General features: G+C 40.3%; 1 protein-coding gene and 1 long non-coding RNA gene across 5 annotated transcripts in view; one reads left to right on the plus strand and one right to left on the minus strand.

The window, feature by feature from the left end:
• Positions 1 to 5,811: 5,811 nt before the first annotated feature.
• LOC107078137 (uncharacterized) lies at positions 5,812 to 15,104 on the minus strand. Of its 4 annotated transcripts, none has more exons than XR_011189932.1 (3): positions 15,018 to 15,104; positions 12,315 to 12,770; positions 5,812 to 6,314 (listed from the first exon to the last, which is right to left on the minus strand). It is a non-coding gene; the product is annotated as an uncharacterized lncRNA (long non-coding RNA). The 4 variants fall into 4 exon arrangements; XR_001479122.2 differs by having other exon boundaries at positions 12,307 to 12,770; XR_011189931.1 differs by lacking the exon at positions 5,812 to 6,314 and adding an exon at positions 9,684 to 12,203.
• A 31-nt stretch (positions 15,105 to 15,135) lies between these two features.
• The window catches only part of rab2a (RAB2A, member RAS oncogene family), a 38,862-nt gene continuing 27,995 nt past the window's right edge, over positions 15,136 to 26,002 (plus strand). The window contains exon 1 of the mRNA XM_006633908.3: positions 15,136 to 15,339. Coding sequence (XP_006633971.2) covers positions 15,294 to 15,339 — 46 coding nt within the window. The 5' untranslated portion in view covers positions 15,136 to 15,293. The remainder of the gene's footprint in view (positions 15,340 to 26,002) is intronic.

Raw genomic sequence — 26,002 nt, forward strand, 5'->3', positions numbered from 1 at the left:
TTGGACTTGTTCGCCTGCGCCACGCCCCTTGAGCACTGGATCACTGTCGTCACGCCCCCCTGTCTGTCATCCTGTCCTGATCCTGCCGTTTTTTCCCCGGTATCCTACTCCAGTCGCTTCTGGATAATACCGTCTGCATAGGGTCCTAAACTACGCACTTCACGGGAGTCAAGACTGGCCTCCATTACAGTTCCCACTCAGAGCAGAGCTTGAACCCTATGGCCCAGACATAGTGAGTTGGATAGCTGAGCAGGGGCCGTGTTACTCATTGACTGTGACAGGCATCCCCCACTCACCGGCACACAACGAGCAGAGTGCTTCCATGGGCAAGAGAGGGGCTCATTGTCTCTCTCGACTTTTCAGCACACAGAGACCACTGTGACTAACAGTGACATCACTAGCCGAGTTGCCACTTTTACACTTGGCACTGTCTCTCCAGTCAGGCATAATAGAGTTTGCAGCGAGTCTCATTCACTCCTGAGCATCATGGGAGTCATTGATGGGTCTTAGAAGAACTGCTGATTCAAAATTGAGTAAATAAACAATGCAGGATTAATGGAAAAGCAAGGAACTAGGAACAAGGGTGACACAGTGGCACAGCAGTTAGCATTGCTATAGCAATTCAATTCCAGACCTGCAGTGCTATCTACTGGGAGTTTGTATGTTTTCCCCCATGATCATGTGGGTGTCCTTTGAGTGCTGCGGTTTTCTCCTCCTCCTTGTGATTTTTTGCTTCCAGGTCCTCCCTGTGCTGGTTTCATTTTTCTCCACAAATCCAATTCCACTTTGCAATATCCCTATCCCTAGAACTTGCCTGTTGAGGAGGGCGTGAGTCAATGAGTGCCCTTGGATTTTTTCGGAGACACTATTTGCTGCCATTAGAATAACTCAGTGACTGCTGCCAAACCAAGTCTCAGTTGGTGCATGCTCTGACTTTGTAGCTTAAGCCAAATGGGTGCATAGCAGTTCTTCCCAAATTCCCTCCTTTCCCAGAGGAAATGAAAACAACTCACGCCGGTTTTTACCAGTAACAACCATGCCAAGGCACGTGAAGGAACAAGACTCTGGATTAAGTAAAGAAATCGATACTTGATCTGAATTAAGTTTAATATTATAATAATATTTTATTAAAATGATACAGGATGCTGCAGATTCCTCTCACAGTCCAATGACGTACTGGTAGGATAATTGACTTCTGGGAAAACTGGCTGTGTTGTGAGTATGTGTGTCTACATATGCCCTGAGATGGACTGGTGTCCCATCCAGGGTCTATCCTGCCATGTTACTGTTGGTTAAGTGGTTAGAACATATATGGATGAAAATTAGAAAACATGGATGATATTGTATAATTTACCTAACTCAAATTCCTTTTAAAAATGTTATAACCTGGTTATAGAGACCAATGTTGTGTCAGGTGACAAGGAGTATGCAAAATTTTCATATAGATAATAGTTAATGTAGTATGAAAAAGTATGAAACTGTACCATTAACAATGGAGTCATGAAACTATAATAAAAGACAGAGAACAGATAAACAAAATAACTATCATTAATTGACTGCATGTGTAAAATACTGGATTTTGTTTTCAAATGCAATTCCTGGAATACAAACTGCTTTACTGAAAAATTGTAAAAGTCAACTTTTCAATGTTTAAAAGTCAAGGAAGTGACTAATAATACCCCAGAAAGAAGTTAAAATGTGCCATTCTTAGTCTGTTATCTTGTTAATTTAAACAGGAAAGCATATTAAAAAGCTTAATCTCTGCTGAAATCGTTTTAATTAGGTCACATTGTTCTCGACTGTCTGTTCACTAAAAATAGGAGCAATACTAAGGACATTCGGTTTCAAAATGACCTGACCTTTGCTCTTTGTGACATATATTAATGTGTTTTTGGGAGTATGCTATTTTCTCTGGTATACAATTATATTATGCTTTACTTAAAATATTGTTATTTTTCATCTTCTTAAAGCTTATTTCTATGTCTGATTCCAAAATATTTATATTTTACTTGTTTCTTCTTGGCAAATACCAAGACCAGAAAAAAACATCAGACAAAACTTTTCCCTGTTCTGTATGATTTAGTGCTGAGGTTATGTGTCAATTCCTTTAAGACACAGATTCAATATTTCTCTACTGCACACTACAATATTACTAATAGACCTGTAATGATTTGTACTTATTATAAGAAAATCAGTAATGCTTCTATATATCATAGACTTCTATATTTAATAGACCAAACCACAATAAAACCAGAACAACCAACAAGAGACTATTTTGATAAACTGTGAGAACTGCACTTCTTAGAATAAAAGCTAGGGCACAGATTTTACATGTATATACTTAGTGAGTTGTTTTCTGGATATGTTGAAGAGACCTAGATTGTGTTATTTAAGGTATCGGACTCAAACTATAATGTAATAGTAAATTGTGCTTGTTGGTTTTATGGCCCTGATAAGTACCATGCAATGAAATGTCTACTCACTGGTACAAGTGCATAAATATCACTGTTCTATCATAATTTACAAATCAAACAAGAAGTTACATCTCATCAATGTAAGTCTTCCAGGAATATCAGATTTCAGGCCAAGGCACTTTCACATTGTTAATTCAACCACTCTAACCCAAATTAGGAACATGTATTTGGTGTATGGCTATGGACAGAGTTGGCAACTTTAAAAAATGGCAATATGAATCTTCCATACAATACAGTGTTATATGTATAATAGTCACGAATGCACATATTTATTCCAAAAGTAAATGCACATCTAAGTGGGTATAAAATATTCGATTGGATTATTTTCATCAGTAAGGATTGCATTCATTTCTTTCTGTCTTCTGTAAGCTAATATGACTATACTAAGCTTTATTACTATGAATTATTGTATAAGCAAATAAGAGAGCAGCATTTCAGATTCTCAGCATTTCAACAGCGGTATTGAAAGTGCAAGGCTGTTTGAGAGGCACTGGCACATTAAAACAGCCCCTGGAAATGGCTTTTCTCTTTGCTTCTACTAATTAAGCCCTTTGCTTTTTAAAAATTCTACTAGCATTCGCATCTATCTGTATATGTATGTTTTGAGCGTTATTGTTTATCATTCTCCAGAGGCTGCATCACTGCAGCTTGGCTGTGTTCTGGTGGGTTTTATGGATATAGTGTCAATTTTCACCCACATCTTTTCAAATGTTGTTTAATTAAAGTCTTTAAACACAATTTACTTGTAATTGATTTTGCAGCAGAGAACCCCAAGTGGCAATGGTAATAATACAGAGCTTAAAGCCTGTTTCCATTGCTTTTTACTCAAGGCATTTATTCCGTAGTGCTTCATATGGTTTATCTTGATTAAACAGTGCAAGTCAGTTACTCTATATCTTATGGCTTTAAAAATGAAATGATAGGATGAAAAAGCATGACATTTCAGCTAGAGCAGAGCACGTGGGAGCCCAAATCTAGTCTTAGGCCACAACTGGCCAGGTTTTAACTGTCTTTTTATAGTATTCTCCATACCTAGGGAATAGTGAAAAAGTGTTAAATTGGTCCAGCTCATTACAATCAATTAACCAATTAAAAGCTTGGCCTTTCCAAAACTGGAGTTGAACTAAGCAAATAGGCTTGGAAGGTTAGTTTAGTCCTCAATTGAATAAAATGGGTTTTATCATAGATGAAACTGATGAAACACAGACTGATAAGTTTCAATCTTGCAAGATGATGTCTCGCTTTTTCCAAAATCCTCACACACTCATCCATCATCACACACTCAGAACATCATCAAGCCGGGGCTTAACCCAGGAGGACTGACAGCATACAGAAGGCCTGTCTATGAACAGCCTTCTAGTCTGCTGTAACAGGGCCAGCAGGTGTTCGCAGAAGCAGGACACTGGAGCATCTATCATAAAACCATGCGAACTTGGGAGCAACATGCAGCCTCCACACAACCCAGACCGACAGAATCACACCCAGGAGTCTGGAGCAGTGAGACAGCAGTGCTAACTGCCATACCATTGGCAACCGAATGTCATCAAAAAGCAGGGGTCTCCAGCCTGCATCCTTGTCTACACCTTTTTCTGTTCCTGCAATGAAATCTGGCCAGCTCCATTAATTATTCAATTAACTGGACTAATTGACAAGTTCTCAGAGCTCATCAGATGCTGATTCTTTAAACATGGACATGGAAAGGCATTATATAAAATACACAAAAAGCATATAATCAATGGATAGTGTTTTTTAGGTCGACTCTGAGTTTTATAATTACACAGACAAGTTCTAAAAGGTAACTTTACGGAAGCATCTTTATTGTAAGGGACTAATAAACCTGGGAGTTTTTCGAGAGCAAATCTGGTAGAACAAAAAAGAAGCTGAACATGGAGAGAATAATTCTAGAAGAAGACATCACATGTAATCATTCTCAGATTTATTTTATTCCCACAGTCATCATAGCCAGCAGCACATTTGCTCCTTTGAGCAAGCAATGAGCAATCGTCAGTACTTAAAATCATTCCTTTCCTGTTTTTTGAAGGATTGTAATACCGTTGGACAGTTTTATCAATTTAAAATAACTTTAGTAAAGTTCTGGATGATTTAATATAGTAACAGAGGAGTTGGCAGGGTGGCACAATGGTTAACATTGCTGCCTCACAATACTGGGGCCCTGGGTTCCATTTGTGGGGTGCTATCTGTGTGGAGTTTGTATGTTCTCCCCATGTTCAGGTGGGTTTCTTCCGGGTGCTTAGGTATCCTCCAAAGACCACCAAAGTCCAAAGACATGCTGGTAGGTTAACTGGCTTCTGGGAAATTTGCCCTGGTGTGACTGTGTGGGCGTTTGTGTCTGTGGGTGTCCTGTGACAGACTGGCGTCCCATCCAGGGTGTGTCCTGCTTTGCACCCAGTGCTTGTTGGGATAGGCTCCATGCCACAATGACCCCGAATTGGATAAGAAATTATTCAATTCATTTTTAAAAGGCAGCACTTCCTACAGCTTCCCCTGACATCATAGTGGGATATTGATAGGAAATTCTCATCCAAGGATAACAGCACCACCTGAATACCAAGTATGTGAGTGTACACCACTGTGATGCTGTTCTTCAAAACTAATTTAGGATTTGCCATTGTTGGCAAGCTGGAATGAGACAAGTCTCTTGTTTCAAAGCAGTCTGTGCAGCATGGTCAAACCAGCGCAGTAGTAACTGGGGCTTCCAGGTGGCTTAATAGTAAAGATGCTTGCCTGTGGCCTGTTAGGAAAGATAATTGGCTCAAAGGTGACAAAGTGTCTAAACCTCTGAGCCAAGACTTGAAAAAACAAAACTGGCATTTCCAAACTGGGTAGGTAATTGTTGGCAAAATAATTGGTGGAGAAAAAGCTGAAATAGGAACAATAAAATGTATATAATTACAGGAGCATTTGAACAATGAGAGATCTGCTCTGTTCTTGGGTATGAAAAAGACTAAACAATTTTTTTTTACGTTCATTGGCAAGTATTTGTATTGGAGTAAATACACATACACAATTGTGTATGTTGAAATGATGTTCCATATATAGCAAGCTAATTTGACTTCAAAAAAGCTGTTTGTCTTTCTTTTCAGCTGAAGGCCCGCCACTCAGCACCTTCTGTTACATCGAGAGCTGTGGGAAATTAGGCACCTGGCGAAATACTGAATAATGCTGGAGGAACTTTCTGTCTTCTCGGTAGATTGCTCCCCCTAGTGACGCTTCCGTGCATTTCAGCAAGCTAGCTTCACTATTGCAGCAGGGACAAAGACAAAACCCCATTCTCAAGGTAACAAAAACGTTACTGAAAATTGAGACATATATAAAGTTTTTGTTGCTGATAAAAAATGTATTTTTATTAAAAGCAATTAATTTACAGAAGAGGTAGAGTGTTTATATTCCGTTGTTTGCATTCATTATATTGTAATCGATACTATGTATTATTCTTATTTAGCGAAAACACATGCTGTAATTTCCACCTCTTGCTTGTCGATCTTTTAAAGCTGTCTTTATAAACAAACTGCTGGACTGCAGCTCTCCAGAACCAGGGTTAGAACTCTCACTTTAGAAACTATAGCTATATTACACAGGATGCTTCTTCATTGTGCCAATTAGTCTTTCTGATAGCTTTTAGTTTTCTTTTCTCGCTGAACCTTGTGAGTAGCGAGTTTTTTTCAGTCTGTTTAAATATCAATTTCAACTGACTTTTGTTGTGTGTCTCCTGGTGCAATGATTAGAGAAATCATAGCCATACGTCATTCAAAAGTTCAGATGCGTAGCTGCGTCAGCATGCGTAGTCTGCAACGGAACAGGTAATAAGTTGATTCCATGCTGAAAAGAGAAGAGAGAAAACACAATGTTTCTGCTGTGAAACCTTCTCCAGGTGTCAAAAATTCAAAAAGTTATTCCGCGATAATTTTAAGCCTCTGAAAAAAAGAAAAACAGAAGCATTAAACAGGCAGCATTGACAGTACACTGAAGGAGAAAAAATAATGTTGGGCTATGCATCAAGAAAATTAAACAGAATGTAATACATAGTAAAAGGCACCCAGCTGATCATCTGCTCTATAAAGACTATCAATAATGATAGTCCTTAGATTAACCATTTTTTAAGATGCCAATTAACCACGGTGAATAATGGAACAATTTATTGCGGAGTGCTGTCAGGGGCATGGATTATAAAGTAACTTTATTAACAAAGCATGTATATCATAATGGGTGATCATTTATTTTCATCGTTTCACTCCCATGTGATACTAATTTCTATAGCAAGTAATTGATTTCCATGTGTATTCCATTACTGTAAAAGTGCTCAATCAAATCATCGACTTGGATCTGCACGAGTCCCATCACTCAAAGACAATTAAAAGATAATTCTCTTAATTAAACCAGGTGTGTAAAAATGTGTTCTGGAATGCAACGTACTTAGCTAAAATTACATTTACAGTATATCTGAAAACATTGCACAAGTCTTTTTATGTAAAGCAGACAGCATATCCATTTAATGCTGCATAAAAGAAGAATTCCAAGCTCGCCTTCGTAATGCGATACACTCTCTACAAGGAGAAAATTGAAACAACAAAGGTCATCTTTGGGAACAGGCCCTAAAGACTAGACTCGACAGAGTTCAGTGTAGTGTAGGCATTCCACTGAGTCCCAGCATTTAACTGGCTGCTCTTCTCTAAACTAATCCAATCAAATCCCTTTGTTTACCCTGCTTGCAAATTCCCACACTTTTTTCTGTCTAAATTGCCCACCAGTGGTGTAAACTGACAAAGATAACTCAGATTTCTCCATTACACGAGCTTACTAGTGCATTCTACCATTTGAACATAACAAACAGTTCATTGATTCAAAGATTTCACTTTTTACTATATATGTCAACATTGCCTCTTGTATTGCTTCCCCACACTGTCAAGAAAATGTAAACGATGCATCAATATAAACATCTCTTTTAGCTCCTCGTTTCCTAAGAGTCTGTACTGTAAAAAGGTGCTGTCCTTCGGATGAGACCTGACTGTTTGAGGTCATTAAAAATCCCAGGGCATTTCTTGAAAAGAGTCGGGGTGTCGACCTGGTGTCCTGGCCAAATTTCCCAATTTTTATCAAAAAAATTACTAAGTTTAGTTTTGTCAATCTATTTATGGACGAGCTCCGCTTTACCAAAGGAGACATTGCATAAATGGTCTGCAGTATGTACTGTATGTCTTATTACTTTAAGTCCAATAATTAGGATACCGATGTACTCTGGATATTTATTTATCTCGAGTACTTCTAGTACCTAAAACACTGCTGTCTCTTCCATGTTGATACTATTTAATGAAGAATGTTGATCTTCCACTGCCTGAAATATGTTATAGACTTTTTTCTTAGTGAATCCTGAGTGAAATACTCATTTAGTACTTCGATCTTTTCCTTTTCATTGTTTTTAGACTATTTTCATTATTGTCCAGGACACTAATTCGTCCTTTACAGTTTTTATGCTGTTCAGGTACTGAAAAAACTTTTAATTGTTTATTTTAAATTCATTTCCACCGTCCATTCTTGGACAATAGTTCCATAATCCCCATAAAACATTCAGAGACAGTATTTAGTGCTTGTGCTGAGTTTTAAGTTGAGTGTTTTTTTTACTTCGTTGTTGCTACTGCTGTTGTTCTGTGTTTAAGATAGATGGTGTTTCTTTAATGTCTTTGTATTGGAAAGCAATCCAAGTACAATGATGCAAGTAAGTATTGCATTGCACTTGTACAAATGACAGACAAACTGAGCCGAACTGAAACATGTTACAAGTGCTATTTTTAATCATTTCATTTCAAGTTCTTTTATCTGGTATTGGCAGTTAATGTCTTGTTCAACCATTCAGGGTCCTGTTTTGTTTTACTGACTCACAGGACAAATCTGTTCTGTGCTTCAAGGGAGACAAAGGAGGGTGTAGGGAAGTGATCTGGGAGCTGTCCAATCCATTATGCATGCAATGGCCAGAGCTTTTGTCAGGTATGGTGATTTTTGTGTGTGTGTCTGTCTGTCTGCTTCCCTCTCCTTCCTGCCTTTCTAGTGCAAACAGTACAACAGAGATTAAGAGACACGCTATTTGCCCAGACACCTGCCAATCAGAGGTGACACCTTAGATGTGTGGGTGAGCCGAGCACCCTGGAACTGAGCCTGGATCAAAGGGACAGACAGGAAAGACAAAGGAGAAAGGGAAGCTGGGACAGTGATTAACTTGCATATAGTCCGTTACTTAGGTGAAGCCCCGTTTGCTTGTGAAGGAGCAAGTAAAGGTTTATTCCAGGCTGAAAAGAGAAGAAACGAAACACAATGTTTCAGCTGTGGAGCCTTCTTCAGGTGTTAGACCTGTGATTTCTGGGTGTGGAAAGGGTCTTGGGAGCTTGATTGTTCCATTGATCAATGAATGATCTACTGACAGAAAACAGCCTGAGGGGGGAGTCCAACAGCTCTGTTTAGGATTGATTTTAATGGCATCGTTAACCAGGTTATTATCAGCTGCCGGTGAAGAGGAGTCATCAGTAAAATGTGCTCCGAGCCAGATTCTGCGGTAAAAGCGGTTAAGGTCAACCTGGGTTGTCCAGCGTCTTGGGGACTGAGACAAGGTTCCTGAAGAAGGCTCCACAGCCGAAACGTTGTGTTTCTTTTCTTCTCTTTTCAGCCTGGAATAAACCTTTACTTCCTTTGCAGTCTGCGCATGCTGACGCAGCTACCTACTTGAACCCCTTTTGTTTATGTCTGATTCGGAAGAGTGGTCTCTTGGAAGTTTTGGAACGTTACAGAGAGAGTATGAGGCCTGGATGGAGTTTCCCATGGAATCTTTCATTTTGGTTACTTGGAACTGTAGAGTTAATTTTTGTGTGTGTGCCCCTTGTGAATATGTTTCTTTTTCAAGTTATTTTCTTGATGTAGAAGGTGATACCTTAAAGTTAATTGTAGTACCAGAATAACAACTGTAGCTATGTAATCTTACTGTTTTGTGCTGGTCTGTGGGTGCACTGGTGACTCTGGTGGATCCAACAGCCTAGGACTGTGACCCTGTACTGGATAGGGTGATTAGAAAATGAGTGGAGGGATCACTCCATCTTTTAATCTGGGAAGATGGGAAGTATCTCTTTATATACTACTCTGGATTAACACCTCAGAGACTGCATTGACATGTTGCTGTATGCTACAAGAAGTTGTCAAACTACATCATGAAAATCATTTTATTGATAATTTTATTTATTGCTTAGAATCTGCTGCTGCTGATAGATCAAAGATATAAATATACTGTATATACAGCACCAAAAATACTAATGTAGCAAGACAACGCAACAAGAGAGGTTGCCAGTAAATCTACGGCTTTATCCACAAAATGCAACATTGATATTTTTCAAAAAATTCTGTAGCTTCAGGTGATTTTGATTTACTAAGGTTACTGTCGTGCAGCAGTCTTTTTAACTTGCAGAACCATTTGAACATTTAAACTGATAAACATGCAGAAATTCCCTAAAAACAATTCTGATAACAATATTAAGCACACTTAATACTGAAAAGCACATCTGTGCATGTGAACATGTGATGGCCATTTCAGTAGCTCAGAAGATGGAAACATCTGTGGCCGCCAGAATTTAATAAAGCTGTTCTGAGTTATTTTTCTCCCTTGTGCATATTGTATGATGAGTTTGTAAATGTCACAATCAAATACAACAGCAAGAATGCTTTTAAAAGCAAAAGCAAATTTTGTGTTTTATGCAATGTTATCCGTGTAAGCCCCTTAAATAACACAATCTATACAATAAAAAAGGCTACAATACTCGCAAAATCCTTTAGGGAGAAAGAAGCACCACCACCTTAAACTGAAATTGTATTTGATTGCAAAGTAGAAAAAAAAACTATTATCCCTGCATTCACTTCAAAATGTCTGCCCAGTCAACAATCTCAAATTACAAATCCCAGTTTTCATGACAGCTGTTAGTTTGCTAGAGGTGTCTTCCTTGGAACGGAAGCACTGGATTTTTCAGTTGTAATCTATATTTCCTGATTGATAGATGCATCGAAGTTTGTTAAGACCTGGGTTTCAGCCCAAAAAACATAACACAAATCCAGCATTACTGTGTATGTTGTATACATAGTCTACTTCATTCTGAAAATTCCCCAATTTCTATTTCTGGATGTGTTAGTTGAAGATTAGTGTCCTTCTTCTGTTAACAGCCAGTGGCAGACATTTTGAAAACTGCCCCAACACTTTCATCTCAATTAACACAAAACATTCTTTATCTCTTAGTTCAACCCAACATGGAACAACACATTTGAGTTACATTTACGTCCATATTTAACGACTTAAATGATTTTAACACATCAAAAGTCTCTTCTTCTGAATATACAGTATCCAAAATATGAGAAATAGATAACTGTTATATGGTTTGGTTATCATACCTCTTCTTTTCCTTTTCTGTTTCCTCTTATACCTACTTCTTTACTTTCCTTTTAACTTTACAAGTCCTTTCATCTTACAAATCTTCCTTTTATGTTTCGCTTACCTTCCTGTATTTTCTCATTCCTCTACTAACCCACAGCTTAAGGTTAAGAGAGGAAGTCCTCTGAAGGCTTTCTCTGATACCATTTGCATTTTATAGCTTTGGAATTTTCTCTTAGTCCTGGAACGTGGAATACATTTGTGTTTTTTTCTCACACATGCAGACTGGTTCTGTATTTCCTGCTATTTTGGTCCCTGCAAAATGTGACCCAGAATTCTATTTTTGGTCTCTGATTATCTGTGATTACAGACATTACAAAATATACTATAGAAACAGAAATACATACAAATATACATGTACATTCCCAATCAACACAATCTTTTTAAGGCACTAAGAAATTCCATTATTTTTAATACAGCTGAACTCTGTGATCATGGATTCAGTTCCGGGTCGTGTCACTAGCCAACTATAATAATAATAATTGCTTACACTTATATAGCGCTTTTCTTGATACATAACTCAAAGCACTTTACGGATAATGGGTACTCTCCTCCACCACCACCTATGTCCAGTCCCGCCTGGATGATGCAACGGCAGCCATAGTGCGCCAGAACACTCACCACACACTGAGGAGAACAGAGTGATGAAGCCAGTTCATAGATGGGGATTTTGGTTATACCCCTACTCTTTTCAAGAAACGCCCTGGGATTTTTAATGACCACAGAGAGTCAGGACCTCAGTTTTAAGTCTCATCCGAAGGACAGCGCCTTTTTACAGTATAGTTTCCCCGTCACTATACTGGGGCATTAAGACCCACGTAGACCACAGAGTAAGCGCCCCCTGCTGGCCCCACTAACACCTCTTCCAGAAGCAACCTTAGGTTTTCCCAGGAGGTCTCTCATCCAGGTAAGATAAGATAAGATCACTTTATTAGCCATATACAATTTCCTGCGTTAGGAATTTGTCTTTTCACATACCCCAGCTTGCTCTCCATAAGATACAGACAGGGAGAGAGAAGCTTGGGGTCAGATTGTATAGCACCCCTATAGCACCTGGGGTTAAGGGCCTTGTTCAGGGGCCCAATGGAGTTAGATTCCTCTGCCGGTTGCAGGATTTGAACCGGCAACCTTCCAGCCACAGGTGCAGATCCTTAGCCACAGTGCCAGCACTCCGCCTGGCTGGCAGGTACTGACCAGGCTCACACCTGCTGAGCTTCAGTGGGCTGCCAGATGTGAGTTGCAGGGTGATATGGCTGCTGGCATATACAGAGTAATACAGAGCAATACAGTAAATAGAGTAATACACAGTGATACAGAGAATACGGGGAATTCAGTGTCGTTGTGCAGGTGACTTACTTCATTACCTGATGGAGTCTCAGGGACAGGTGTCATCAATGACAGGGCAATGGCTTCCTCCTCTGGGTTTGTGAAGAGAAAGGTTGTGGCGTCAATGGCCTTTCCCACTACTTTAAGCGCTGCTGGGACAGGTGCCAAGCCAATCCCCTTTCCGTCCCCTTCACTCCTCATGACTGCCCCAGCCCAGACTGTGTTTGCTGACTCCATCACATTAGGCTTACGCTTCTGGTTGACCTTATTGGCTGTCACTCTGTCTCTTGCTGTAACTGGGATTCTGCAATGCAAGATGCACAAGGAGCTGTGTGACCATGACAGTAGGGTGAGATTAGCTGGCCAGGACTTTTTCGGCTTTCTACTGTTGATGAGGAATGGAACTGTAACGAAAGCATTCTTCCAGGACCCTATGCAGACGACACAATCCGGGAAATCCAGGTCTCTCTGGTGACCAATGGCAGGGTTAAGAGCTTCAAGCCAAGACGAGAAAAATGAAAAAAAAACAGACAAATTAGAAAGTCTAGTAGAGATCCTCATGAAAGAGAACTGAGATTCAGGGAAAGAGGAATAGTACAGACAGCCATGATCAACACCACAGAAGGATACAGCTAAAGGTGTATCCTGTGAGAACACCAAGGTAGCCCACGGGTGAGGAGAAGTCATGGCGAAACAGCTGGTGCTACACTGATCGCAATGGCATGCAATATAAAAAAAGCAGCCCGCATGATAGGCGAGTTGTGCAGAGACTCAGTGCAAACTCCAACAGCCAGAACTACAATGACAGGGATTAGCTACAGCCCTGGCAGGCAGGACATGGGCTGCATTGGGCAAGAGGGTGGGAAAAAGAGCGTGCTGGGATGCTTTTTCGGATAGACATGGTCCCCAGCCACAATCAATGAGTGGTGCCCAAGTCGGGATCACACTCCAGTTGCCTTAATTGAAGACTCCAAAGATCCCAAGTAGTGGCGGTTTTAGGTTGCGGCCAAAATGGGATAATCAGCTATTGAGGGTGTCTGGGAAGTTGCAGCACCCAGAAAAATGCTGTATGGGGATGGAGGTCCGAGGAAACTTATTTTTAGGGAGAAATGATTGGCATGGATTATCTCCTACACCATAAAAGGCTAAGCCCAGATTTTGCAACCTGATGTGGTGTATTATTTCATCTAAAATCAGGTTGAAAACAAGAACTACCCACTGCTCCTTTTATAGTGAGACAGGCTTAGGGAATAATGTGTGCCATGACATGATATTGTGCCTGGCAAGCTTGATTAGAGGTTTTACATCCGTGTGTGCCATGCTCTCAGTATTTTTGAACTGAGATAAACAAATGTGAGGCACTTGATCAGTTTGTGCTAAGTTCCCGAGAACATGGCAGGACAGGATAAGCTAGTATAGTCTGAGAACTAGTGGAGAATCAGAGGCATAGTCAAATTGTGTCTGAATTTGGGGTGATAAAAGGCTTTTCAGCAATGCAGTTGGGTAAACTGCTTAACAAAGTTTCTCCCCGGTTTGAACATTTGAATACCAAATCTGACCACTGTTGTTTATTACTTCTATTAAATTTTGTTTAGATTATTTAGTTACATTTATGTGTGAAACCATTTATCTCCTGCTCAAACGCTTTGTGTCTGGTTCAAAACCCAAATAAATCCTAACTTACATCTTTAGATAAGATAAGATACATGTTCTGGATGTGTTTACCATTTTTTCTAGAAGCACAGCTCAAAGTGCCAGGACTCTGATTTCTCATATATCCAGAATGAAACACACATTCTGAAGTCATCTCACAATCACAGGCATAGGTCCTTAAATTTCATAAATTGCACTCATATACACCTTCCCTGCAAGTAAAGTGAAATTAAAGTGAATATTAAAAAAATAATTAATATTCAGGGCACTGGAACAGGTAATCGTTTCACCCCAGAAGCTGAATAGGTTTCAGCACTAGCTTTTTCTACAGAATCTCACACTGTGGAGCTGTAAATCTCACCCTTAAGGAGTCAGCCTGTGAAAATTCTTTAAAAGTTAGAAGCATTTGATCAAATATCACAGAATTATTTTTACTCAGTAGAAATGAAGAATTTTATAGAACTTATAGCACAACAGTAAATGTATATTATCATGACAGCATGACAAAATCCTGTGACTTCTTTAATTCACTAATACTGTCAAAGCTGTGCAATCATTAATGTTACCAGTATAGTTTCTAATATCATACTTTATTTTAAGTTTTTGTGGAAGCAGGCAGTTTTTTTTTCCATTGGGCACTTCCAAATGAACTTTTGGAAGTTTGCAGAGACTACAAACTTTAAAACGTCTTGTTTGTGAAGTACATGCAGACTTCATCCCTAACATCACGAATTCTTTTCTTACACATTTCAGCATTTTTTGCTGAACACCTTTCCAACCTTGAACAGGGCAAAAAGTAAAGTTTTAAAACCTGCGTGCCTTTTTTGGTATGTCTAAACTCTCTGTAATAGGTGAATTATTCCAATACTCAAGCATTGCCAAATTAATTTCAACAACAAGGCACATGATAAATACATCTTGTATTTCGAATAGGATTTTTGTGTGTTGTACCTTTGGCATACGCGATGTCAGTAACAAAGCGGGTAAGTATGTAGAATTAAACAAAAAAGCAGTGAAACAGATTCTCAGCGCACTAGCGCCGGCACGGCTACAGAGACAGCAGACAGTCGGCGCTCGTCTTAACATACGGGTTCGGGCGCAGCAATGTCAGCACTTCCGGGCGCAGCAATGTGAGCGTGTTCTGCGTGCGTGGCGAAGGCGGAACGTGTGACGTGGGCAGCCCGGAGCTCGGAGGTGTTTATTGTTCCTTCTGGTCGCCGAAGAGAAAGAGGCTGGTGAAGCGGAGTGAGACTGAGAGAAAGCACAGGCTTTTTCCCCGCCACTTCCTCTCTCCACAGCTTGAACGAGTAACACAGCGAGGGAGCAAAGCACAAGACCCGGGCAGAAACAGCATCCCAGCGGCCATGGCATACGCGTATCTCTTCAAATACATCATTATCGGAGACACGGGTGAGCAGCCGCTGTGTGACGGCGTAGGAAAAGAGAGAGAGAGACATTTACGTCTCTCTCTTATTTCCGCAGTGTTGGAGTCAATGACGTGGTAAAAGCACAGGAACGCTAGGGTGGGAGGGCTGCTTAGTTTCTTCCCCCCCCGTTAAAATAACTGATCTAAGGTGACATAATTGCCATTTGGCAGGTGAATTGACAGCAGCCGCCTCGGCACCGGCCTGCTTGTGTCTTTCCATTGCGATTGCGGCGAGGGTGGAGGGGAGGTGGGGGCTAATTGCATTGCAAACACCAAATAACCCTTTCCCCGAAAATGGCTCCGGCGAAGACGGACCCGTGTAGCAAGATGCGCCGGCCCTCTCTGGGGGGCTAGACGGGCAACTGTTGGACGAGTCCGCCCGCAGATCGCCGGCTGCCCGTCGTCGTGTTAACGTCTGCAGGGGAAGGAAATGTTTTCGCTTTGGGGGGGAAAATGGCGTTTTCAGCGGTTTTGCAGACTGTCAGCCTTCGGGTTGACTCTGCTTTTCGGTTATGTAAATCATCGGCGACAGGTTTTTTTTGTAGGCCTAGGTGGTGATGGGGGGGTTATATTTGTGCATGCCAGCTCACCTGCAACACACTGTTCCACCTGCGGGGAATAAATAGTATAATCGGAGGTTGGAGGAAAATAATAAAAAAACTGGCCTTGCAGTTCTCCTAGCTGTCAGGGGAGCTCCGTGGGTTGTTTCGCATATGCTGGCTTGACAAAAGTCCGGGCCTTCGCTAGACCCTGGTCATTTCGTGATAAAGATGCCCTTTCATCTTTTGGGTTGCTTAGGCGGTGTGCGACACCTTGACCGGGTTTCAGCCTTCTTCAGCTATATTTCTGTTAGCTGAAACGGGGAGGAAAGCCCGTGTTAGTTTGCTCTCTTGTTCGTTGTGAAACCCTCTCTTAACGCACTTACCATCTCAGCATCACAGGTTATAACATACTTTCCTAGATGGCATCCGACTAATTTAAACCTACAGATCCGCTTCAAAAATAATCTTCGCATATGTCATCCCCTGCAAATCAACGTTTTGCGAATTTGCTTAAAATATAGATACAAAACTATTCTTTATAGACATGGACGTTATTATCTGGAAATAAGGAAAGAACGTTTTTTAAGAATGTATTTATTTTATAGACTGGCACATAGGAAGATTGAAGTAAAACTTGCGCACAGCCTGTTATCCTCACCATGTCCTAAATGAATTAATTCAGTACTAATTTTGCCACTTGGTAGAATAAGTTTTAAGTGACTTAGAATAGTATTATATTTAATTATTTAATCATTTACTTTATACATCAGTGAGCTGCATTCCTGGTGGCAGTACGTGTGGTTATGATGTTGGTTTATTAATCGGTTATAAACTCTTTATCATACCAGTCAAAATAGTAATGTCCAGGTCAGTATTTGCAGAATTTTGATTTAACTGCTACCCTTTGCACAACAATATAAATGCAGGTTTCATACATTACCAATATAAATGTTGTCTTTAATTTTGCTGTAGATTTTAAAATTATTTTTCCCAGAGTCCTGAGAAGTTATCGGATTGTGTTTCTCACAAGATGTACATGTGAAGTAATTAGCTGCTGTGGTCTCAAACTTTGGTTTATGAAGTAAACTCACATACAAGTGTCCCCTGCTCAATCCAACAACGCCACTTATTTTTCACACATGGCTAAACCCAGGTCTTCAACGAAATGTTATTGCCTGTCATAGCACCCTCTTTCCTAGTCTTATTTTTCTGTGTTTGCTGAGAAGTACCAAAGTTGTGCCTCACAGTTAAATGTTATTGAGTCATTTAAATGGCCTAACCTCAAAATGGTAACTGCAGACATTGACACAAGGCCTGTGTCAGCAAGGCTGAATTGGTACAGCTCCCTAATACTTATTTTATAATGCAATGGTTCAGATGTTGCATGTGATATTGCACAGAGGGTAGAAATGTGGTGGGTGTACTGTGTACTGCAGTTCAAAGCTCATGCAATGTGGAATATCCATCTGGGACTGCACTCCAGCAAGGGTGTGGAGAGCTGGTGCGCTCCTGTTGCTCAGTGTCTTCCATAGTAACCGGCAGAAAGGATTTGACTTAGCGCATGTCCTCCAGGTTTCCCTGCAGGGCATTCCATGCCCTTAACGAGGGCGGTGTGCTGAAGAAAGGGCTGGTAACGCATGCTGCTGTGCATCTGTATTTAAAGGCAAATGATCCTGGTAGAATTCTGGAGCCAGTAGTAGTCTTTGATCAGTGCAATGACCAACTTTAAGTCTCTCTTGGGTTGGAACGTGTCTGCCAGACTGGCAGACAAGCCTTTGCAGTGAGTCTCGTTTACTTCTTGGCTGTAATGGGAGAAGTAGTGCAAGCTCTGTGGGACAGCGTGTGTTTTAAAGGATGTGGCGTGTAATATTTTAGAGGAGGAAGAGACGACCGTGAAACTGAAGCTCGGTGGTGACTGTCTTGGATCCAGAGGAGGAGAGGGAGGAGGAATGAGAGGCAGAGCGACAGAGAATCGGACAAGATGAGGACGCAGGCAGAGAAAGGAAAATGTAGTTTTGATTTGTTTTAGAAAAGTTAAATCTAGATTTAAGACTGAAGTCCTGAGGTCATGCCCTTTGCCAATTCGATATTCATTAGAAAAAGTTTCAGTAGTCTCTCTTTTCTTTAAAAAACTCTTTCAATAGGCTTTAAAATACTGTTTCAAGAAATGAGCTTGAATACTTTAAAAAAAAGAGGCCGAACATTTTCACAAGTTCAGCTCATGTTTCATCACGCGCTGCTTCCAGACTTCCTCCATACAACTTCCATAATAAAACCGCCCCTTATCACAGTCTTATTTAGCATCTGAAAATCAGACAAAATAGTTTTTCAGGCGTTTATTGGAATTTTATTTAAATAATAAATGATAAGGAAGGTGTGATCTGTACAAAATTCTACCATGTAAAATATCCTCTTCGACATGAAATGTAGCCTATAGACAAGAATAATTTTATGTAGTAATTATAACAATTTCAAGAGATGAATATGCATTGAGTTATTAAAAGTTCTTCATTCAAATTGAAGTTGTATATTTTCTCCGATTATTAGGAGCCACATTGAGAGCAAATCACATTCCTTTCTCACTTGGTATCTTGCTCATGGGTTTGGTAAAATTAAAGTTTTCAAGTTTTTAACCACTCTATATTGAAAGCTGTCAGGAATCTTGTAGATGTGACTTTTTATTAAAACAAAAGATCCATAGTAACTAATTAAAAGGCTTTGTAGTTACATGAAACAATAACACTGCCCAGTCTTATTTTACTACATTACTTACCTAGAAACTTCTACTTACCAAATCTTGTTTAGTTGGAAAAACAAAGTGGCAAGAATAATTATTCTTAACGGAAGGTCTCCACACCTTTGGAACTCTGTGACTCTGCTGCTATTTGAATCATTTGTACACAGCAGGACCACAGGAAGATTAATTGTTAAGAGCAGCAGTCTGGCATTTTCACAGAAGCCCACTACAATAGCTAGAAAAAACTACACAGTTACGAGGCGTGGCAGCCATAGTGTCATAATCGCTGCTGCTACCAGTACATTTGCTCTCAGCCAGATGGGAGTGATTTTTACCACAGGGACGCCTTTGCTCATCAGTTAGCAGCATGGGAGCTGCTGGAAGCCAGTCTTGCTTACTCTGGGCTTCCTGGATGACCACACGGAAGAACTAATGTCTTGCCTCTACATCTTAACATGGAGACCAGATTTCTCTGTTCTTTTTCTCTCTGGCTTTACATGACTCTTTTTTGGATACATCTTGTTTTCATTTGAAACCTTCAAAGGTATTCTGTTGTGATCAGTTTGTACAGTATATATACTTATGTGTGTGGGAGTGTTAAGAGTAGAGGGGTAGGTACTGCAGAGCTCCTCAATATCGTCTAGGACATTCACTGTACAGACTGCTGTGTGCCTTGAATCTGCCTTTAGGGATTTATTACCTGGGAGCATGTGATGATATTGGGGTATTTTGCTGAAGATATGTAGGGTATCTCTGTTGTATAATAAGTAAATCTGCATAAACCAATTAAGATAAAACCAGCAAATCCAAAACTAATGTTGCTTTTAAACTGAACTTTTATTTAGAGTGATATTAGGAATAGTCAGAGGGCTTAATTTAGAATTAGCATGTGTTAGCATGGTGTGGTTGATTTTCCCAGGTTACTTTTTAAAAAATTTCTTATGGCATTTTAGTGTTTAATAATCCACTTTGCACTGCTGTGAAAAGAAAAACTGCATTTCAGGTTTTGTTCAAAACCTAAATTAGAGACCCGATGCATACTAGTGACTGCTACAGTATTCATTATGGAGTGCACAGAGCCTTGTTACAATTGATTTGTCATACCTTCTTAAAATGTGTGCTGCACCATGCATCCTACCCTGTTTCCTCAATAAAGCACATTCATAGAAAGACAACATGAGCAGGGATTCAAGCATGTGAGTAAATATGCTTAACCCGGGTTTCTCTTCACTCATGTGAAGAGAATTTATTCGTGTGACTAACTCCAAAACAGTCATGTCATGTAGTATGTTTATGTAACTACTAATTTTATTGGTATTGTAAAAACTCACTATTCAGGATGTGCATGTTCTAATTATGGAGGGACATTTTCATAACAGACTGGTTCTGAGCCAGGTAGCTGAGCTGTATACATACTGTGTGTATGGTTTTGACTAAACAGCAACGTCCAGGCGTACTATCAACGTGTGGAAGATTGCAGATAAGGTTGGACCTGGTGCTTTTATTGGGTCTGTTCAAAAGAGGCTCTCTGTAAGTTTGTGATTACAGTATATAATCTTTTAAAATGTGACACTTTGTTTTCTAAACAATACATTTGTAGGGAACAAAACAGCTTGAGTCAAACTGTCACTTTCACTGGCAATTAACACACTCCCTGGTAGAAACTTTAGTAGGGGAAAGTGCTCTAGTGAAACTACCTTTTTTTTTCTAGAGCCTTATTGTATTGTAGGTTTCCATTGGGCAGAAGAAACTGAAGGATGGATTGAAAGTTTTGACTATTCTGCAGTCAGTTTCGAGAGTGATAGCCTGATTACTGGAATGTCCCTGATATTGAATATTATGTATTTTACTTGCGTTCCCTCACTGATCTGTTGTCTTAAACTTGAAATACACTTATCTGTCTCCTCTGTTCTCTCTCTCCTTAAGTATGGTTGAGAGAGAATACACATTAGAAACTGCACTAAGAAGATTTAATATCTGTACAAACATGGAAGTATCCAATACTTAAAGTTTTTGATTATATAGTATATGTATGTAATGGTTACAGTAACCTAGTGATCACAGGACGAACATGCCTATTCCACACAAAGACGGGCATGAACCCAGAATCGAATCCTGGACCTTTAAGCAGTGGAAGCAGTGCTTCTGTTGTTCATTAAATCTTGTCATTGTGCTTGTCTTACTGCGTGGAGACAGGCACATTTTAGGTTCAGATTTACACTGCATACTGTACAGTATAAATAAATGATATATTTGTAGACATTATCTGGCTGAGGAATCTTCGGTATTACTTGTTCAAGATTCAGAATGAACTGTTGGGATGATTTAATTTTATAATGCTACTCTTAGATTACATTACAGTTGTAGTTCTAATAAAGGGAGAAAAATGCTCTCATATTAGTGTAAAAATATTTCTTATCTATTGCACATCTCCAGTCATTGTTTACACGTCTATTGTTTACATTCAAACTGTCTACATGTTTACTTGCACATTGTCTATTGGTTTTGTACATTGTCTTGATGCACTGTTTGTACTTTGTCTTGTTTTTTTACGCTTGTTTAACAATCGAGAGACTTTCTGTAAGTAAGAATTCCATTGTACCAGTACCGGTTACATATGGCAATAAAGTTCAAGTTCAACTGTAGAAGCAGCATTCGGTTTGCTGTCCAAGCTTTTAATCTGCAGGATTCCGGTTTAATGCAGCACAAGAATACAGGTTGAACATGTAAAGCTGAGTAAGTTCTCACTTTAACACTCTTGAGCATAGTCAGCAGGAGGCAGCTTGACAAAGTGTCTGAGACAGTACGTGTTACACTTCAGGGTGAAAAATGTCACTTGGGTGACACACAGGCAGCTGGGTAATCTGTCTCAATGTTCTTCCAATCACTGCTCATTTCTCATCATCTCGTTCTTACTAAGTACGTCCGTGAAATTTCTTCATCTAAGTGTCTGTACCATATGTTTATGTTATATAAAATTACTAGGTCAGAAAAACCCTGAAAAAAAGTAAGCTACCGTGTAAATAGCAAATAATTTTGTCAGTAAAACATTCATTTAAGGTCAGGTTTAAAAAAATGAAGACAGCTTTAATACATTTTAAACTAAAATAATAACATTCAATAAATGACAGTCAATAACTAATCAGCTAAATACCTAAAATGGAAAAAGTGTTAATTTAAAAAAATGGCATGTAAAAAGCTCACAGTCAATTGAAGGACCAAACATAGTCCATGTCACACATCTATAAGCCTTGTGACAATAAACAGTCTTCACATTTTACATGAAACTGGCAAATATGTAATTAAAAATGCTTTTCTGTACAACTTCAGTACGTAAACAACTTAAGTTAGTATATCTTTGGGGTTTCAAGTCCTCTGGGTGGGAGTATATACGGAACACCCCCTATTCTTATGGGGAAACAGATTTTAATAATCCATTTTTGAGTTGCATAGAAATTTCCAGGAATCCCTTTGCTATGCAAAGAACCACAGGTATGTACATAATGAGCATTTTATATGTCATTTGTGTACTGCCCATGTGGTATGTAGCAGCTAAGACAACAGGGATGCAGGCTTATTGACATTTTCTTCTAGAATATGACCTAACTTCAACGTCCCCCTTGCATTGGTCTATTCCTGTGCCATTAGTAAATTGTACTGCTGAGAAGATATTTACATAGAATGTTGACTAGAGCAGTCTCTAGCTTGAATTTTTTGTAATATTTTGACGCATTTTTCATTTTTTGTAATATTCATAATATTGCATAACATCATGTAATGTTTTTCTTTTATTTTTTAGGATTGTGTAAAGGTTAAACAGTGCAAACTTCGACTTAGAAGGGAAAGTGTTTTATATGGCCTGTTGCCATGGTATTTTACTTCTGATAAACTAGGTAAAGTAGAAAATATGCAGTGTAATAAAGCCCGGGGCCTTTTTAACCTTACATTTAGATATGAATACATCTGTACCCATAAAACAGAATCAGCTATATCATGTGGTATCTACAGTACATTTCAAGAAAACTACATTGGGAAGACATATGTGAGGACAAAATGATTAAACTGTGTGCACTTTTTTTTTTTACAGTGCATGTTTTTGGAAATTTTGTATCAGCTGTGTTCAGGTCAGTTGGATGTGCAGGCTACTCTTTCATTTGATGTCTTTGCTTCTGTAAAACTCCTAAAATGTCTCCATACAAGTAGAAGACAAATAAGTAAGCACCAGAGTAAATGCTGGACATTAAGTATATTTAAAGCACGGCTTTCACACAGGTATGGCTCGTATGTTAATTAAACAAATGGCACCCCAGCATTCTTAGGGTCCTGTATAGAAATGCTAGACAGGCCTTTTTGCTCATGATTATGGCTAGCATGGCTGCAAGAGGATACCTCAATGACTTTCAGGGATTTTTTTTTTCTTATAAAATATACTTTATTCCGAATACAAACACATCTCAAAAAGAAAACATCTCACACATTATCACTCCACATAATTAAAACAACGGCGGAACGGCGGTGATTGTCCGTTATCAATCCTTGCAAGGGTGGGCGGATTTGCGCTATTATGAGAGTCCCTCCAAACCCTACCGCTTGCTGTAAACCATTAATCCCTGTACAGGGTCCATAGGCCTTTCCAGCGCTCCTTTGCCGTGGGGAAACCCCATTTAGCAACGTCGCGCTTCATCCTCCTCCTGAGGTCCGCCAGGATCCTCTCTTCCAGCTCTCTCGCTCCCCACTCGATGTTGTGCCGGATGAGATTGTTCCTCGCCTCCCACAGGCCTTTCTTTGTGAGGGACAGCAGCAGCCACATCAGGAACTGCGTCCCCCTTTCCAGTCCGGTAGGTGCCAGCCCCAGCAGAACGTACTGGTAACTGAGCACCGCACCCGTCCCCAGGAGTTGCATGATGTTGTCCATTCTGCCCCACACCGCCTTAGCGAAGGGGCAGCTCCAGAACACGTGCTCCTGAGTCTCCTCGACGAAACACGTGTCCCAGGGGCAATGCGGGTTCCTGGTAAGCGAGTGTCTGTAGAGGACCTCTCTGGTAGCCAGTCTCTTGTGTACGGCCATCCAGTTGAGGTCCTTCAGTTCGTTGTCCAGTTCTTTAGGCTGCGTCCTTTCCCAGACTTGTCTGGGAACTCGCAGCCTTTCGTCGGCGACCAGATGCCCCCTCACCTCCTTGTACAGAGCTCTGTGGTTGGTGCAGAGCTCTGGCTGTCTCGTGGCCTCGTACCTCCTGCTCCACTTGACAGCGTGGGTGTAGAACTTCGGTCGCCTCTCTGCCTTGGGCCCAGTGTTTGACCACTGGACCAAGTGCCTCATTGGGACGGAGAGCCACAGCCTGACAAAGTACTGGTACTTGTGGCTGATGGGCTCCCGCAGCGCCCAACAGAGGTTGCAGTAAAAGATGCAGTCGAGTTTCAGGGGGAAATGTGGGACATCTCGACCCTCTTCCTCGACCGGCTGACACATCCGGTTTCTCGTGATGTACTCGTACCTGCCGCCCCAGACGAAGCCGAACACCATCCCTTGCAGCGCCCGCCTGAGTCTGGCCGGCAGCGGGTACACCACCGCCAGGTAAACCAAAGCCGGCAGGACATCTGCTTTCAACACCATCACTTTCCCCGTGTAGGACAGCGACCGCGTTTTCCACAGACCCAGCTTGGCGTTCACCCTGGCGATCCTCTCAGTCCAGTTGTTGGTCTCGTTGTCCTGGCTCTGGAAGGAAACCCCCAGTATTCTGGGGGGCATTGTGCAGAGCTTGAGACTCTCCGGCGCCGTCGTCCTGTGCTTCCAGGGCCCGAAGAACTTCAGTTTGCTTCCTGGGGTACGTTTGGCAGGAACTTCAGTGACCAGCATAGCTCAGCTTGATGGTTTTGTGAGCATCAGTGTCTAGGGTGACGTCAACTTGGAACTTCGAGGAAAAGGCATCATTAGCTATTGGCAACAGTGGGCAGAAGTGCGTATTCCAGGATTACTATATCTATACATTAATTAAAAGTGCAAGGCAAAGCAGAAGAGGAACTGGCGATCCATAAACTGCAAATTTCAGCCTGTGATGTGAGCAGCAGGATGAATCAAAACCAATCTGTCAGAACCCCCAACAGAGCAGGATGCCATAGGCATGTTACAGTACGTAAACCACTCATCACTCATCAGTGAACATTTTGCGAATCCAGTGGTAGAGAAATGTGATATAGACACATGAATCATTCTTCACCATGTTCTCAACAAACGGATAAGTGCAGATGTAGCACCGATCTAAAGAACTCTCCAGCCCTGAGTGTTTGGTTCTACCGGTGAAGTTTTCTGGTGTTTCTGGGGCACATTTTCTAGGTATGATTTGGATATACTCATTTCCTTAGGAGGCCAATATTGATCGCTAGTTAATGATACAGAGTGATCACCGTCACCCATGATGCAGCACTTCTTTGTACCCATAAATATGTGAAAATGTTTTTCATATGCTTTACTGTTTTTGTGTTAAAAAAATTCTGGTACCGTACGTGGCATTTTTTTCCTAAGGATTTAAGGAACGAAGGAAGTGCCTGCTTCACAGTAATATATAATACCATAAGTCGGGAGTGACTAACTCATTTGCTGTGGTGATCCAGATACATTGTATAACTTACAGAGAGGCCTTTTGCAGTGTTTTCAGTTTTTATTTTCCCTTTTTACTCAAATTTACTTATGAACTCTGCTTGAGGAACAGATAAAACCAGAGGTCAGGAAATTGGCATGTAAAGGGATTTTTAATGACATGCAGTAAATGTCTAATTAGGTACAAAATTAAGTGATAAAAATGATAAACTATACTTGACACTTCTGTAATTCTCTACAACATGCTTCCTGATGAAAGCTGTTTGGCACAGAAAAAAAACATTTAATTTCATTTTGTTTATTTACCGTATTATTTTTAATGGGGCTAGCCTATTGTTTTCACAAAAACTCGCAATCTGTGCCGCTAATAGCATTTTTCACACTTGTGAACGTGTAAAGTGAAATACTGTAAAGACGTGGGAAGGTTTTGGCATGTTTTGTGGACTGTCTTGATGGAATCAAGATCTTTTTCTCAGGAAAAGGTCAAACTGCAATGAAAATTGGGTTTTGCATTTTGATTTCAGGTTTTCCAATGTTATGGTGCGATTGTTTTCTTTCCTGATTAAACCAGACAGCCTTCATACCATCGACATTGATTTTTCAGTGTTTCAGCGGATGGGCGTTGAGGACTTTGTAATGAACCGCAGTAAAGTTAGGTTGAAGTTTGATATTCTTAGACGGTCTTAACAAAACCATCTGGAGATGTCAAACTTCGTTCATTTTGTTGAGAGTGATTTGTCAATTCTTTCACAAATTACTTTTCTATCTTT

Source organism: Lepisosteus oculatus, chromosome 6, assembly GCF_040954835.1.
Source record: "Lepisosteus oculatus isolate fLepOcu1 chromosome 6, fLepOcu1.hap2, whole genome shotgun sequence".
In the NCBI taxonomy this organism is placed as follows: Eukaryota; Metazoa; Chordata; class Actinopteri; order Semionotiformes; family Lepisosteidae; genus Lepisosteus; species Lepisosteus oculatus.